This window comes from Bactrocera neohumeralis, chromosome 4, assembly GCF_024586455.1.
Source record: "Bactrocera neohumeralis isolate Rockhampton chromosome 4, APGP_CSIRO_Bneo_wtdbg2-racon-allhic-juicebox.fasta_v2, whole genome shotgun sequence".
Classification (NCBI taxonomy): Eukaryota; Metazoa; Arthropoda; class Insecta; order Diptera; family Tephritidae; genus Bactrocera; species Bactrocera neohumeralis.
In genome coordinates this window covers 83,849,256-83,862,121 of record NC_065921.1, presented here as the reverse complement: position 1 = coordinate 83,862,121, position 12,866 = coordinate 83,849,256, and the positions used below count along the sequence as shown (strand labels likewise).

The 12,866-nt window shown below is 35.9% G+C and overlaps 1 protein-coding gene across 7 annotated transcripts in view; it reads left to right on the top strand.

Moving 5' to 3' along the window:
- LOC126755135 (probable phospholipid-transporting ATPase IA) overlaps positions 1 to 12,866 on the top strand; it is a 133,812-nt gene that overhangs the window by 20,774 nt on the left and 100,172 nt on the right. For 5 of the 7 annotated variants that reach the window (XM_050467489.1, XM_050467488.1, XM_050467486.1 and 2 more), the window contains exon 2: positions 3,470 to 4,865. The exons of the other annotated variants lie outside the window; for them this stretch is intronic. In XM_050467489.1, the coding sequence (XP_050323446.1) occupies positions 3,953 to 4,865 (913 nt within the window). In that variant the 5' untranslated portion in view covers positions 3,470 to 3,952. The remainder of the gene's footprint in view (positions 1 to 3,469; positions 4,866 to 12,866) is intronic. 7 annotated transcript variants of the gene reach the window in all.

The following is a 12,866-nucleotide window of genomic DNA, read 5'->3' as shown; positions in this document are numbered from 1 at the left end:
ACTAACTGCTGAGGTTCAAGTTGAGCTTTATGCTTTTCACTCGCTTTGCTCTATTCACTTCGTTGCTTTTGCGCATACAGCGACGACGACGACGACGACAAATTAATTAAAATTCATTTCAATTTCCTTTCAACGACTTTTTACTATGCTTACTACGTGAGTCCTTTTTGTGTGCTGCGCTAGTTGGGGGCAAAAGTTTCACGTACGCTGGCGCACTCACTCAATGTTGCGGCACTAACGGTACTATATATACATGCCCTCACATATGCAAATAGCAACGTGTTCAAATATATGTGACACATGTTTAGTTCCGCTATATGCCCCAGCTGAAATTCCCTTTCATGACCTCTCAATTGTCAGCTGTTTGAATTCTCATAATTTCGAACGCTCAGCGTGAATTTTATGTGCACTTCAAATGAATAAACTTTTTAAACATTTTACGAAGTACTTCAATACTCGTCTAACTGTTACAGAAATACATGTACATATATACATATACTATACATATGTATACATAATACACGCCTTGATGTTCTATTTTTGATTTGCCTAGGTATGGCGCTGGTTAATAGAAAGCCAAAGAACTTGAGAAAAATCTTACTCTCACTCGGTATTAACGCTTTTTGTTCAATGCAGTTCAAGGTTAGTCGACTACCGCGCCATAAAATAAAGTTAAATACTAAATTAATAATTCGTGTTGTCAGTGCATTGCTTGCGTAAAGGATACGAAATTTATTGATGGTGCAAGATTTATGACCACTATTTGTTGCTTCCTGTTGTCACTTATGTAAATACGAACACTATACAAAAGGCGGTATAATAAGACGGCATATACTAAAAATTATTTTTAATTTTGCAATAGGATTCATATTTTTAAAAATTGTGGCAAAGAAATTAGTGAAATGTTTATCCGAAGGATATTATAATAATTTTTGGTTGATATTTCTATCTCAAAAGTATAGGGACTTAAAAATTAATGGAAAAAGCTTTTATCCAACTTATCCGGAAACCTCGGATAAATTTGTTCTGCATTTTTTTAATGATTTCAAGAAACTAAAAATTTGAATATATAATTATGAATTTGGGTTTCTAAAATCAAAGCTAGGATAGGAATTTTTTTGTTAGCAAACGATTTATATTTAAAAAAAATGTGCCATATAAATTAGTAAAACGTTTATCCGAAGAAAATTCGAAAAAAAATTAGTTAATATTTCTATCCCTGAGTTGTTAGAGGTAGATGTTTTAAATTATTGGAAAAAATGTTTATCCGGATTGTCCAAATAACTCGGATATAATTCTTTCTGTAGTTTTTTAATATAATTTGAAAAAAGGAAAAATTTTAAATTTAAGATCTGGTTTCATGCAAAAAGTGTTTTTTCTGTTTATCCGAATAACTCGGATACAATTCTTTCTGTAATATTTTAAAAATAATTACAAAAAAGTAGAGATTTCGAAAGCAATGGAAAAGTGTTTATTGCTTTTATCCGAATATCCCATATAGAATTTTTCTGTAATATTTTAATAATAAACAATTAGTAAATTGAACTCAAATTGTAAAAGGAATATCCAGAAATAGTAAGTTATGAAGTAAATTTACATACATAAAGTATACGTGCATATGCCCTTACACATTGGCTGTTACTAAGACTACACTCGTATGTATTTTAGAAAAATTCGGAACATATTTTTATGTTCGGATAACAGCGGATAATACATATTTGAAATTTAGTATTATTATTTGTCATATATGATAGAAAAATTGTCCATTGTATTATCGCGAATAATTTCGGATAGTACTAAAAGACAATTTTTTGATAACCTTGGTAAAAGGTTAAAAATTTTTATTTTTTCAAACTTTAAATTGGCTTTATACATACATATGTATGTATGTATGTATATGGAATATACAAATGATATATTATAATCATGCGAATAACTATTTTTATATTCCCTTGCAAGATACCAACGTTTCTTGATGCACGGATAACATCGGATAATAAGTTTTCCATCATATATTCAAATTATTGATATTATTTCGAATTTCGGAGTGACGAATCAAAAATTTGTATGCACTCGCATAATGTTGGATAACATATAATTGAAATTTATTCATTTGTTTTCACTGTCGGATAACGTTGAAAAATATCTAAGTGAAATTTTATAATTTTTTGTAGTGTCACTCGCATTCTAATGTACGGATAAAGCAGGATAATAAGTTTTAAACATTTATTGAAATTAGTAATATTACTTTTCAAATGGCATAGATAAATAATATAATATATTTACGTGGATGATTCCGGATAATATATAATTGCAGTTTTTTCATTTGTTTCCACTGTCGAATAACACTAAATAATATCTAACTGGAATTTTTTCATTTGTTTACGCGCTAAAATCAGTTTTTTTTCACGGATAATACCGGATAATACGTTTTTATTTGTTTTTTATTTGCCTAGTATTATTTCGTCTGTATGATAGATAAGTGCTAAATTTTATGTACACGGACAATTTCGGCTAATAGTTATGGATAGTTTTTTCATTTGCGTTAGCCAGTAAATCATGTGGGAACGCGAAAGTCTTACTCAATACAATCGTTCAAGTATAAACGTGCTTACATATTTGTAGCAGAGTTATTGATTGGCCACTTGGAAGTACAATTGCTACTAACCTACATATTAGTATACTCATATACGTATTTATACATTCTCATTTCCAATACTGATTGAACTTTTGTATAAACGTATTGGAAAAAGTTAAATCAACTGTTGTAGAGCAAGGAATAAAAGGTTATAAGTGCTACACAAAGCAATTTCATTTCAGTTCATTCGTATCACATGTAAATAAAAATATGTAACTCGAAAGATACTATAATGAGAGTGAGCGCGCCATGGGGTCAAAGGGCAGCAAATTATATAAAGACGGCTTCGTATTTCTCTTATTTCGCTTATTCTGTTCGGCAGCGAGCCAAAAAACTATACTCCTTTTAAAGCAACTGACCTCAAGTCGACAAAGTGAACATTATGGAGAGGGATAAAGAGTGTGACGGCTCGCTGAGATTCTGCGAAAAGTGTGCGCAACTTGAGCTGACAAGTCACTGCACTCAATCGAACGTTGAAATTGTCGTTTGTCCAAATTTCGTCGATTAAGTGACAACAAGCCATAATAAAGCAGCCGTAGCAGCAGCAACAACAATAACACAACAAAAGTCGTCAGGCCCAAAAGTATGCTTCGACTTTCGTACTGCACTGTAGCAAAAGTTGCATATTTTTAGAACGCCTTGCCAGAGCTTCAAGCTTACACCCGCGCAGCGTTCTTCCAATATATTTGGTATATATGTACGATGATATATATGTATGAAACCTTAAGTATATATGTATGAAGCCTTAAATGGTAGTAGGAAATCGTAAATCGTGCAATGTTAGCCAAAAATATATGTGTGTATGTTAAACTGTTTTATGCTTTTTGGCAGTAGGATTTACGAGCCAACAACAACGCGACAAATGAAGTAAAGTGGAAAGTGCCGAGAACACACTGACAATGTGAAGAAAATTGCGCGCTGATTTTTATTGCCTAACTTGTGCCAGAAAATATATTAGTATAAAGATTAAAAAACAAAAACAAAAAAAAAACATTATATTTGACTTAAAATGTGCCTTCACTTGCTTTGCTGATATTAACACAAAACCATAAAAGTATTAAAGGATAAAAAATAAGTAAAAAATCGAGAAAAAGTTTGCGAAAAAACCACAAAAAGTGCCTTTATGAAGTAACAATGCGTAGTGAGAGTGAGTGAGATAGAAAGCGAAAAAATATTTCTCAAAAAGAAGTACGAAATATTTCCTAAAAAAACCAAGTTCGAAAATTATTTAAAACTGCAAAAAGGCAGCCAATCCAACCGTTAATTTAAATTGGAATCGTCACTGCTGAAATCCCGCTAGGCCCTCATTTCGACATGTCGCGCGAGGTTAGCTTCAGTCGTCAATCCTTGGAGCTACGCAGTCAGGAATCCTCATTACTACCCGCCATCAGCGCTAATGCCGGCGGTGATGTGAGTGTCAGCAACACAGACACATTGGCCACGGCGGCCAGCACCACCTCCGCCGCCTCGGCTGCAGCGTCAGCCAATAATAATGCCGGTTTGGGCGTCTCACAGCGTCGCCGCCAGCGCAAAGGCATCACACAGCGACAGGATTCATGGTTTCGGCATTCAATGCCACCAGCCTTGACGCGCGATTTCGAGTCCATCGAGAATTTGGCGCAGAACACCACAAATGGTTTGGACGAACAGTTGGCCGCCTCGCTATCGGGCCGTTTTGGCGCATCCACGTCAGCGTCTTTGGCCGCTTCGGCGGCGCACAGTGGCGGTAGCGGCAGTTTGACAGTGTGCGGCTTTGGCATCGGCGGTCTCGGTGGTTTCGCTGGCAGCGGACAGAGTGGTGGTGGCGGTGGTGCTGGTGGTGGTGGTGTGGGCGGCAATCGTTTCAGCGGCGGCATCAATCTCAATAGTGCCAATAGTAATTTGGGTTTCATCGATTCGGATGAATCGAACTTGCATACACCGATTACACCGCTCGCCTCGCATTCGGCGTCCATTTATGGTGGTTTGCAGCAGCAGGGCTCGGTGTCGGCTGCCTCGGTGGCGGGTACGCTGTCATCGTCGAATGCAATGGGTAATGGTGGTAGCGGTGGTGGTGGCGGTGGTGTGTGCCGTCGGCATAGATCGAAGCGACGTAAGGATTCGCGTGCGTCGGTGTTGTCAAAGCAAAGCGGTAACAGCGTGCGAAGTCGCGCCTCAGCGTTGGCCGCACGTGCTGGCCTACACATGACGGCGTCTTTCTTGCGCAAGAAACGAAAGGAATATGAAGGTGAGTGGGTTGTGAAAGTGGTTTGACTTCGAGGCTATAATATTTTTGGAAATCTGTCATCACTTTCTTGAACTTTTATCTTTTGTATTAAATAATTATTATTACTAAATAAAAATGAATTTTTGTACTCTTCAACCCAAACATCAAATTACAATTTCCAATAAACGGTAAATATTTAGAAAATCCCCTTTAACCCACTTTAAGCGCATAAAATATTGAAAACTAAGCGGAAACTTTTCATTGGCGCCAGTTTGGCTACAAAGTAGGAAGGAAAGACAAGAAAAGCAAAATAAGCACAAAACAAAATATTAAAAAATACAAAACGCCAACAATGGCGTCAAAATCATAAAATCTAGCTGGCCAGACCAAAAAGCTTGGCGGAAGCGCTGTTGAATGGGGCGGAAATGCATAATGACAAATAAAAAGAAAAGTTAAAAATTCATATAAACACAAAACTAACAGAGTCTAGAATAAACAAACAAACTTGAGGGAAAACGAAAATGGCTGAGGATTGAATGGAACTATAAGCGGTTGCCTGATGAAAGCGACTGGCACAAAATTCGTGAAAGCCATTTTTGTTTAAAGCCAAAAAATGGAAGAAAAAATATCTGATTTCGCCAAAGCGACAAAGATTAAGTTTAATATAAGAAAAATTTAACTTCGGCTCCACGGAAGCTATAATACCCTTCAAAGGTCCATTTTTTATAGTATAAATGAGTATAAGAGGAGCTTAAGCTTGATTTTGATCGGTCAGTTTATATGGCAGCTATATGCTATAGTGGTCCGATCTAAACAATTTCTTTGGAGCTTGTGGCTATGCATTAAAAAAGGTCTGTAATTTCGTGAAGAAACTCATCAAATAAAAAAGGATTATCTTGTCAAATAAAAATGTTTTCCATACAAGAACTTGATTTTGAACGATCGTTTTGTATAGCAGCTATATGCTATAGTGGTCCGATCTGAACGATTTCTTCAGAGATCGAAGCTTTGTATTGAATAATGATCTGTGCGAAATTTTGTGAAGATAGCTTGTCAAATAAAAAAGTATTCCGTACAAGAACTTGGTTTTGATCGGTCAGTTTGTATGGCAGCTATATGCTATAGTGGTCCGATCTGAACGAGTTCTTCATTGAAGCTTTGTATTGAATAATGATCTGTGTGGAATTTCATCAAGATATCTTTCCAAATAACAAAAGTATTCTATAAATATACACACAAATAAACGCCTAAATGTATGCTATAGATATAAAAAATTAGCTTATCGGCACACTAAAATGTAGTAAAAATGCTTGTAATTAAAAAAAAAAAGTTTTCGGCACCTACTCCACATACATTTATGCATAAATTTTTCCACAAAACTCCCTAAAATCAAGCCTTTTTTATGTTTTGCATATTTATAGGTGCCAGCACTTACCACACAACTTTCCCAAAATTTTACCATTAAACTCAAAGACCATTATTGTAGTAAGCGAAAGGGTTTTACACATCTTAATGCATCTTCAAACACTTGAGTCAAGTTGACGCATCCTCTATAGCACTGAAGGACTGTTGCTTCACCGCCTTTTTTTTCTTGTTCAACACACTTTTCTAGCATAGTTTTCAGCGCATATTTCCACTTTGTTTGCGCTTACGAGCAGCTAAAAGTGCCGCGTCGTAAAGTGTGACCGCGCTATGTGCAAAAAAAGCGTTGGCTGACAAATGGAGATATTTTTATATGCGCGACCACGCCGGACAGTGGCGCCAGAATGTATGCTGTGCAAAAGCAAAAAAACGCATCAGCTTGTTATGGCATACTTCTTACGTACTTGGAAAAGTGTTGGGAAAGAGCGAGCATGTTGAAGTTGCTGGTAATGGCAAAATATATGTTAAAAGTAAATTTTGTGGAATGTTTTATATAACAGGCATAAAAAGTAGTTTTGGTCGTCAAATTATTACCAGTAATTTTTTCAATATTTTCACGTTTGAGCGTGAATAGAATTTTTCTCTTAATTTAATAAAAAACAAACTTTTGACCTCTGCAGCAACGGGTTGCAAGAGTATAAAAATTGAGCTTTCGTAGTTGAAAAGCTGACGAAGTTTGATAATCGAAGTTTAAAGTTTTTTGATTTTGTTATCAAGCTTCAAAGTAATCAATTTTATTTTGTCTAATTCTTTAGAAACTTTTTAGCAATTGAAATTGCCTTAAGTATTTAAAAAATGAAAGCTTTCAAAACTGAAAAATTTGTGAAGTTCGGTAATCGAAGTTTCAAATATTAATATTATTTTAATTTTTATATTAATAAATTTATTTATTAACAAGTAAGGAAGGGCTAAGTTCGGGTGTCACCGAACATTTTATACTCTCGCATGATAAAGTGATAATCGAGATTTCATTATCCGCCATTTACATATTTTTCAAATACCGTATTTTTTTAAAGTTTTATTCCGCTATCATCATTGGTTCCTAATGTATATACTCGTATTATACAGAAAAGGCATCAGATGGAATTCAAAATAGCGTTATATTGGAAGAAGGCATGGTTGTGAACCGATTTCACCCATATTTCGTACATGTCATCAGGGTGTTAAGAAAATATTATATACCGAAAATCATTGAAATCGGTCGAGTAACTCCTGAGATATGGTTTTTGGTCCATAAGTGGGCGACGCCACGCCCATTTTCAATTTAAAAAAAAAACCTGGGTGCAGCATCCTTCTGCCATTTCTTCCGTAAAATTTAGTGTTTCTGACGTTTCTTGTTAGTCGGTAAACGCACTTTTAGTGATTTTCAACATAACCTTTGTATGGGAGGTGGGCGTGGTTATTATCCGATTTCTTCCATTTCTGAACTGCATATGGAAATGCCTGAAAAACGACTCTATAAGTTTGGTTGACATAGCTATAGTAGTTTCCGAGATATGTACAAAACACTTACGTCCAAATATGCCCCTCTCTAATGCGATCCCTTGTGCCAAATTTCACTTTAATATCTTTATTTATGGCTTAGTTATGACACTTTATTTTTCGGTTTCCGCCATTTTGTGGGCGTGGCAGTGGGCCGATTTTTCCCATCTTCGAAAACCTTTTATGGAAAAAATACGTTTTTCATCATGATATCTCAATTTTTACTCAAGTTACAGCTTGCACGGACGGACGGAATCACAGACGGACGGACGGACAGACAGACATCCTATATAACCCTATATCTGACTCTTTTAAACTTACAAACAACCGTTATTGAACAAAACTTTATACTAACTGAAATTCTTTTAAATATTTAAAAAAAAAGCTTTCGGAATCGAAAAGTTTGCGAAGTTCGATAACCGAAGATTCAAATAATAGAACTATTTTTATTTCAATATAATCAAATTTAATTTATTGAACAATGCATTGCTGATTGAAATTCTTTAAAAGTTTTAAAAACTTAAGTTTTTGATATTTATTTATAATTCAGAAAATTATTTTTTAGCTTTTTTAATGGGAAATCATTGGAAAAAAATACTTCATGCTTAAAATATTATTCCTTTTTCCTATAAATCTACATTCTGTAATAAAAGTTTCGAGAACGAGCTTTGGCTGAGCTTTTAAAGCTTCTCTAACTCAGAATAGAAAATCAGAAATTAGAAATTTACACACCACGTTTAATAATCGAAGTTTAGGAATTTTTAATAATATGCTTTAAAAGTTTAAAAAACTTATGTTTTCAAAATTTATTTTCAATTCAGAAAACTTTTTTTGAACTTTTTTTTATTGCAAACCATTGGAAAAAGACACTTTCTGCTTAAAATATGATTATATTTTCTTATAAATCTGCTTTCTGGTATAAATCGAGAACGAGCTTTGGCTGAGCTTTAAAGCTTCTCTAATTCAGACTAAAAAGTAGAAATGTCTTAAATTAATTTCATGATTTTTTTTTACTTTTCACACAATTCTTCCACACTTTTCCACTCTATTTCCTTAAAAAATGAATGACTTATTGTTTACATAACGCTGAAGTCATGTCCTCCGACATCAATACAAACACAAACGCAGCTTGCACAAGAAAAAAATAACGAGTAACTCATTAAAATGGTGATGACATGTAAATGGCATTTCGCACTGTTGCAACATGTTGCAAATAATGCATTAGCATATAAAAAACTCATTAGAGATTTGCAACAAAATTTAACGCGTCGACGGTAAGGGCCGCGGGAGTAAAGATAAACACACCAGGCATGTCCATGATGACACGGGAGAAATAGGTTAAAATACTCATTCGAATGCACTGCATTATTTGTAATGCGAAAGTGGGGAAAGAAATACAGAAAAAGACACGCGTTGAAGGAAAGTGCAGAAATGACGTAGAGTCTTTAGTATACAAAAACAATGTAACATGAGCCGGGGTTGAATTAATGTATTATCATCAGCTGTTGTGGTTTAGTAGATAACTTGCAGGCATGGAAATAATGCTGAGTAGTGATTCAAAATAGAAGAAAAATAAGAAAAGCAGCAATTTAGTTCTAATCTTTATAACTCTCTGGGCATCTGTAATAAGTACCAAATGTTTCTCTATTTTGAATTTAAAACCAGATTTTTCCAACCAAACCAGCTTTTCAAATATCAGTTATAACAGGTCAAAGGAAATGTCTCCGTGCTGATACATAGATGGCGCTACTAGAATTAAACCCGTATGATTTTCAGTTAGCCCTAACCTTCAGGCAGAGTCTGTTAAAATTCGCGTCAAGCGCAGGCATCCTTAAGAATGACTACTTCTTTTGGACTTAGTAACTGAACTCCATCTGGTATCGCAAAGGACAAAACTGGTCTGTGCGTGGCTTATTGGCCTATCAGATTAACCTAACCTAACCTCACCTAACCTTAAACTTGTTGCATGTATAAATTTGTCAGCTGTCGGATCATTAGTTTGTGAATTATATCATTTTGACTGAATCAACCATTATTCGGAAAGAAATGGGTAAAAAGGAAAAGAAATGCAGTTGAGGCAAAAACTTGGCTTGATGACTAGTTTCCAGACATTGCCCCAAGAAAATCAACCATCCAGGAGGGGTATGCTAGGTTTAGACGTGGTGAAATGAGCAACGAAGACGATAAACGCAGTAGACGCCCAAAAGAGGTTGTTATCGACGAAAACAACAAAAAGGACCACAAAATAATTTTGCACAGCCGTATAGCGAAGTTGTTTGAGATAACTCGAGACTCGAAAGATGTCTAAGGAACGTATTGGATGTATTGTGAACGAATATTTGGGTATGAAAAAGCTCTGTGCAAAGTGGGTGGCGTGCGAGCTCACTTTTGATAAAAAAAACGACGATTTGATAATTCGAAGCAGTGTATGGATATGTTCAAGCGCAATATACCCGAGTTTTTGCTTCGATATGTGGCAATGGATGAAATATGGCTCCATTATTTCACGCCAAAATCCAATCGAAAGTCATAAGAGTGGACTGTGTACGATGGATTCACTGCAAAGCGTGGAAAAACGCAACAATCGGCTGCCAAGTTTATTTGGTCTGTAGTTTGGGATGCGCAGAGAATAATCTTTATTGGATAGTTCGAAAAAGGAAAGACTATCAACAGCGACTATTACATAATGTTACTGGATCATCAGAAGGACGAAATCGCCGAAAAATGGCCGCATTTGAAGGAAAAGAAGGAACTGTTACACCAAAACAATGCACCGCGTGACAAGTCAATGAAAATGATGGCAAAAATCCATGAATTGAGCTTCGCATAGCTTTCGGTTCCAACATATTCTCCAGATCTGGCCTACCGCGACTGTTTCCCGTTCTCAAATCTCAAAAGAATGCTCGTTGAGAAGATATTTTCGTCGAATGAAGAGATGATCGCTGAAACTGAGACCTATTTTGAAACAAAATAAAAATCGTACTACAAAAATTGTATCGAAAAGTTGGATCAGTGTTTCAACCTTGAAGGGTACTGAGTTGAATAAAAAAAAACGAATTTTGCAAAAAAATTTTGTTTTACTATGGCAGGCCGTGGACTTTTTAATTGACCCGTCAGTCGCTCAGTTTTAGAGATATCGTTCTGAAATTTTACATCCGTTCTTTTCTCATCAAGGAGCTGCTCATTTGTTGGGACCGCTGATATCGGACCACTATAGCATATAGCTGCCATACAAATTGAACGATCGGAACAAAGTGCTTGTATGGAAAACTTCTTCATTTGATGAGATATCTTGATGAAATTTGTTGGAGGTTAGTGCCTAAGGTATGAGCGCAATCTCACAAAAAATTGTCCAGATTGAGTTACTATAGCATATAGCTGCCATACAAACTGTACGATCAAAGTGCTTGTAAGGAAGCATTTGTATTTGTGAGGGGTATTACAGCTACGGTTCAGCCGAAGTTTACATTATTTTTTGTTTTAGTCTAAGAACGTCATAATTCGAAAAACTCAAATATTTACTAAAAAGTTTCCCTAAGAGCACGCACAATTACTCTTGAGTACAGACCAAGACTTTCGGCCAGTGTCCTTGGATATACCAGAATTTATGCTAGAAAAAGCAGAAACCGTAGTCTAGTATCAATATGTTGAGTAATAAAACTAACAGTTACTATAACAACAATAAGCAAGGCTAAGGCATTCATAAAAACCACATGCCATTAAAAAAATTGTCTCATAAAAAGCTATTTGACTTTTAAAGTGTAATAAAAACCATATCTTAAACCGCATATCCTTTTGCTAACTCATTAAAAACCTAAAAGGGCACACACACACACAGATATAAGTTGAAAATTTTAATATATGACAATTGTGGTTGCAGCGTACATTTTAAGCAATAAGCGTAATTTCTCATGCCTCTCCTGCCGCTGCTGCCGCCACAACGGCTTCATGCTCGCTGATTTCTGTCTCATTTAAGCCTTGACATGTTGACAATTTGCAGTTGGTTGACAAGCACACACACTACTTTCATATATACGGAAATATATAGTATATATGTATGTGTATATACATATTTATATACACGTATGTACATATATAAATGCTGGATGTGGCATTGTTTGCTCTGTAATGAGCGACTCCTCGTGCGCTGGCTGCACTGGTGACCCCAGTTTTTAATAGTTTCCGTTTGTTTCCGGTAATGACAGCCTGCAAAGGGAGCGCGTCCTTGCTCGAGGGTGCTGTGTTTCGCATCTTTGTTGTATTAGTGTGTCGATATTGACTTATGTGCTGCAGCAGTTGACATGTCAGCGCTGCAATAAAAGCTCTAGAAAAAATTCATAAAAATAATGGTACCGTTAGAAAGTGCTGCGCACATAATTACGGGCTCTAGCATGACCTCGTTATGCTCCAGTCCAAAAAAATACATTTCCACTTAACATTTTTCGCTCAGTGCAGCCCGCTCGCCACACACTACACGCTCGCATACGCACACGTGCCGGATAAAATTGAAATTCCATGCGAAGCATTGATCCTTTTAAACTTTCATCAGCCTCCCAAAGGCATTTTGTCAACTGTGTGCTGCGATTGTTGTTGTTGTTGGCTCATATTGTTATGCTGCTCAACTTTCTTGCGGTGATAAAAGTTCTTGTTTTTGTTGTTTTCCCATGCTTCAACGCATGTTATTGCCATTGTTGTGCAGTGTTGTTGTTGTTGTAATATTTATCGACATTTTTGCTCACGCATAGATGCACGTGCAGCAGCAGCAGCAGCAGCAATTGTTGTGCCCTTTTGTTGTCCTTAATCGCATTTGTAAGCAGCACTTTGTGGCGGCGGCGGCGCAGCTGTTTGGAATGCCGCTGGTTAACCCTGAATTGTTGCATACTTCGAGGCGTGTATGCGTGAAATTTGATAAAGTGAAGACATATTTTGTTATAAGCAATTAAATTCAGTGTATGTTCGTACACTTACATGATCAGAATTTAGTACAGAGTATGACAGTCAAGAGGAGAACACCGGTGGTTCGAAATTTTTGAAAAGTGGGCATGGCTACGCTCTCACAAATATTTAATACAATGTGTATATTGCACAAAAACTACCAAAACAATATCAACTAGACTT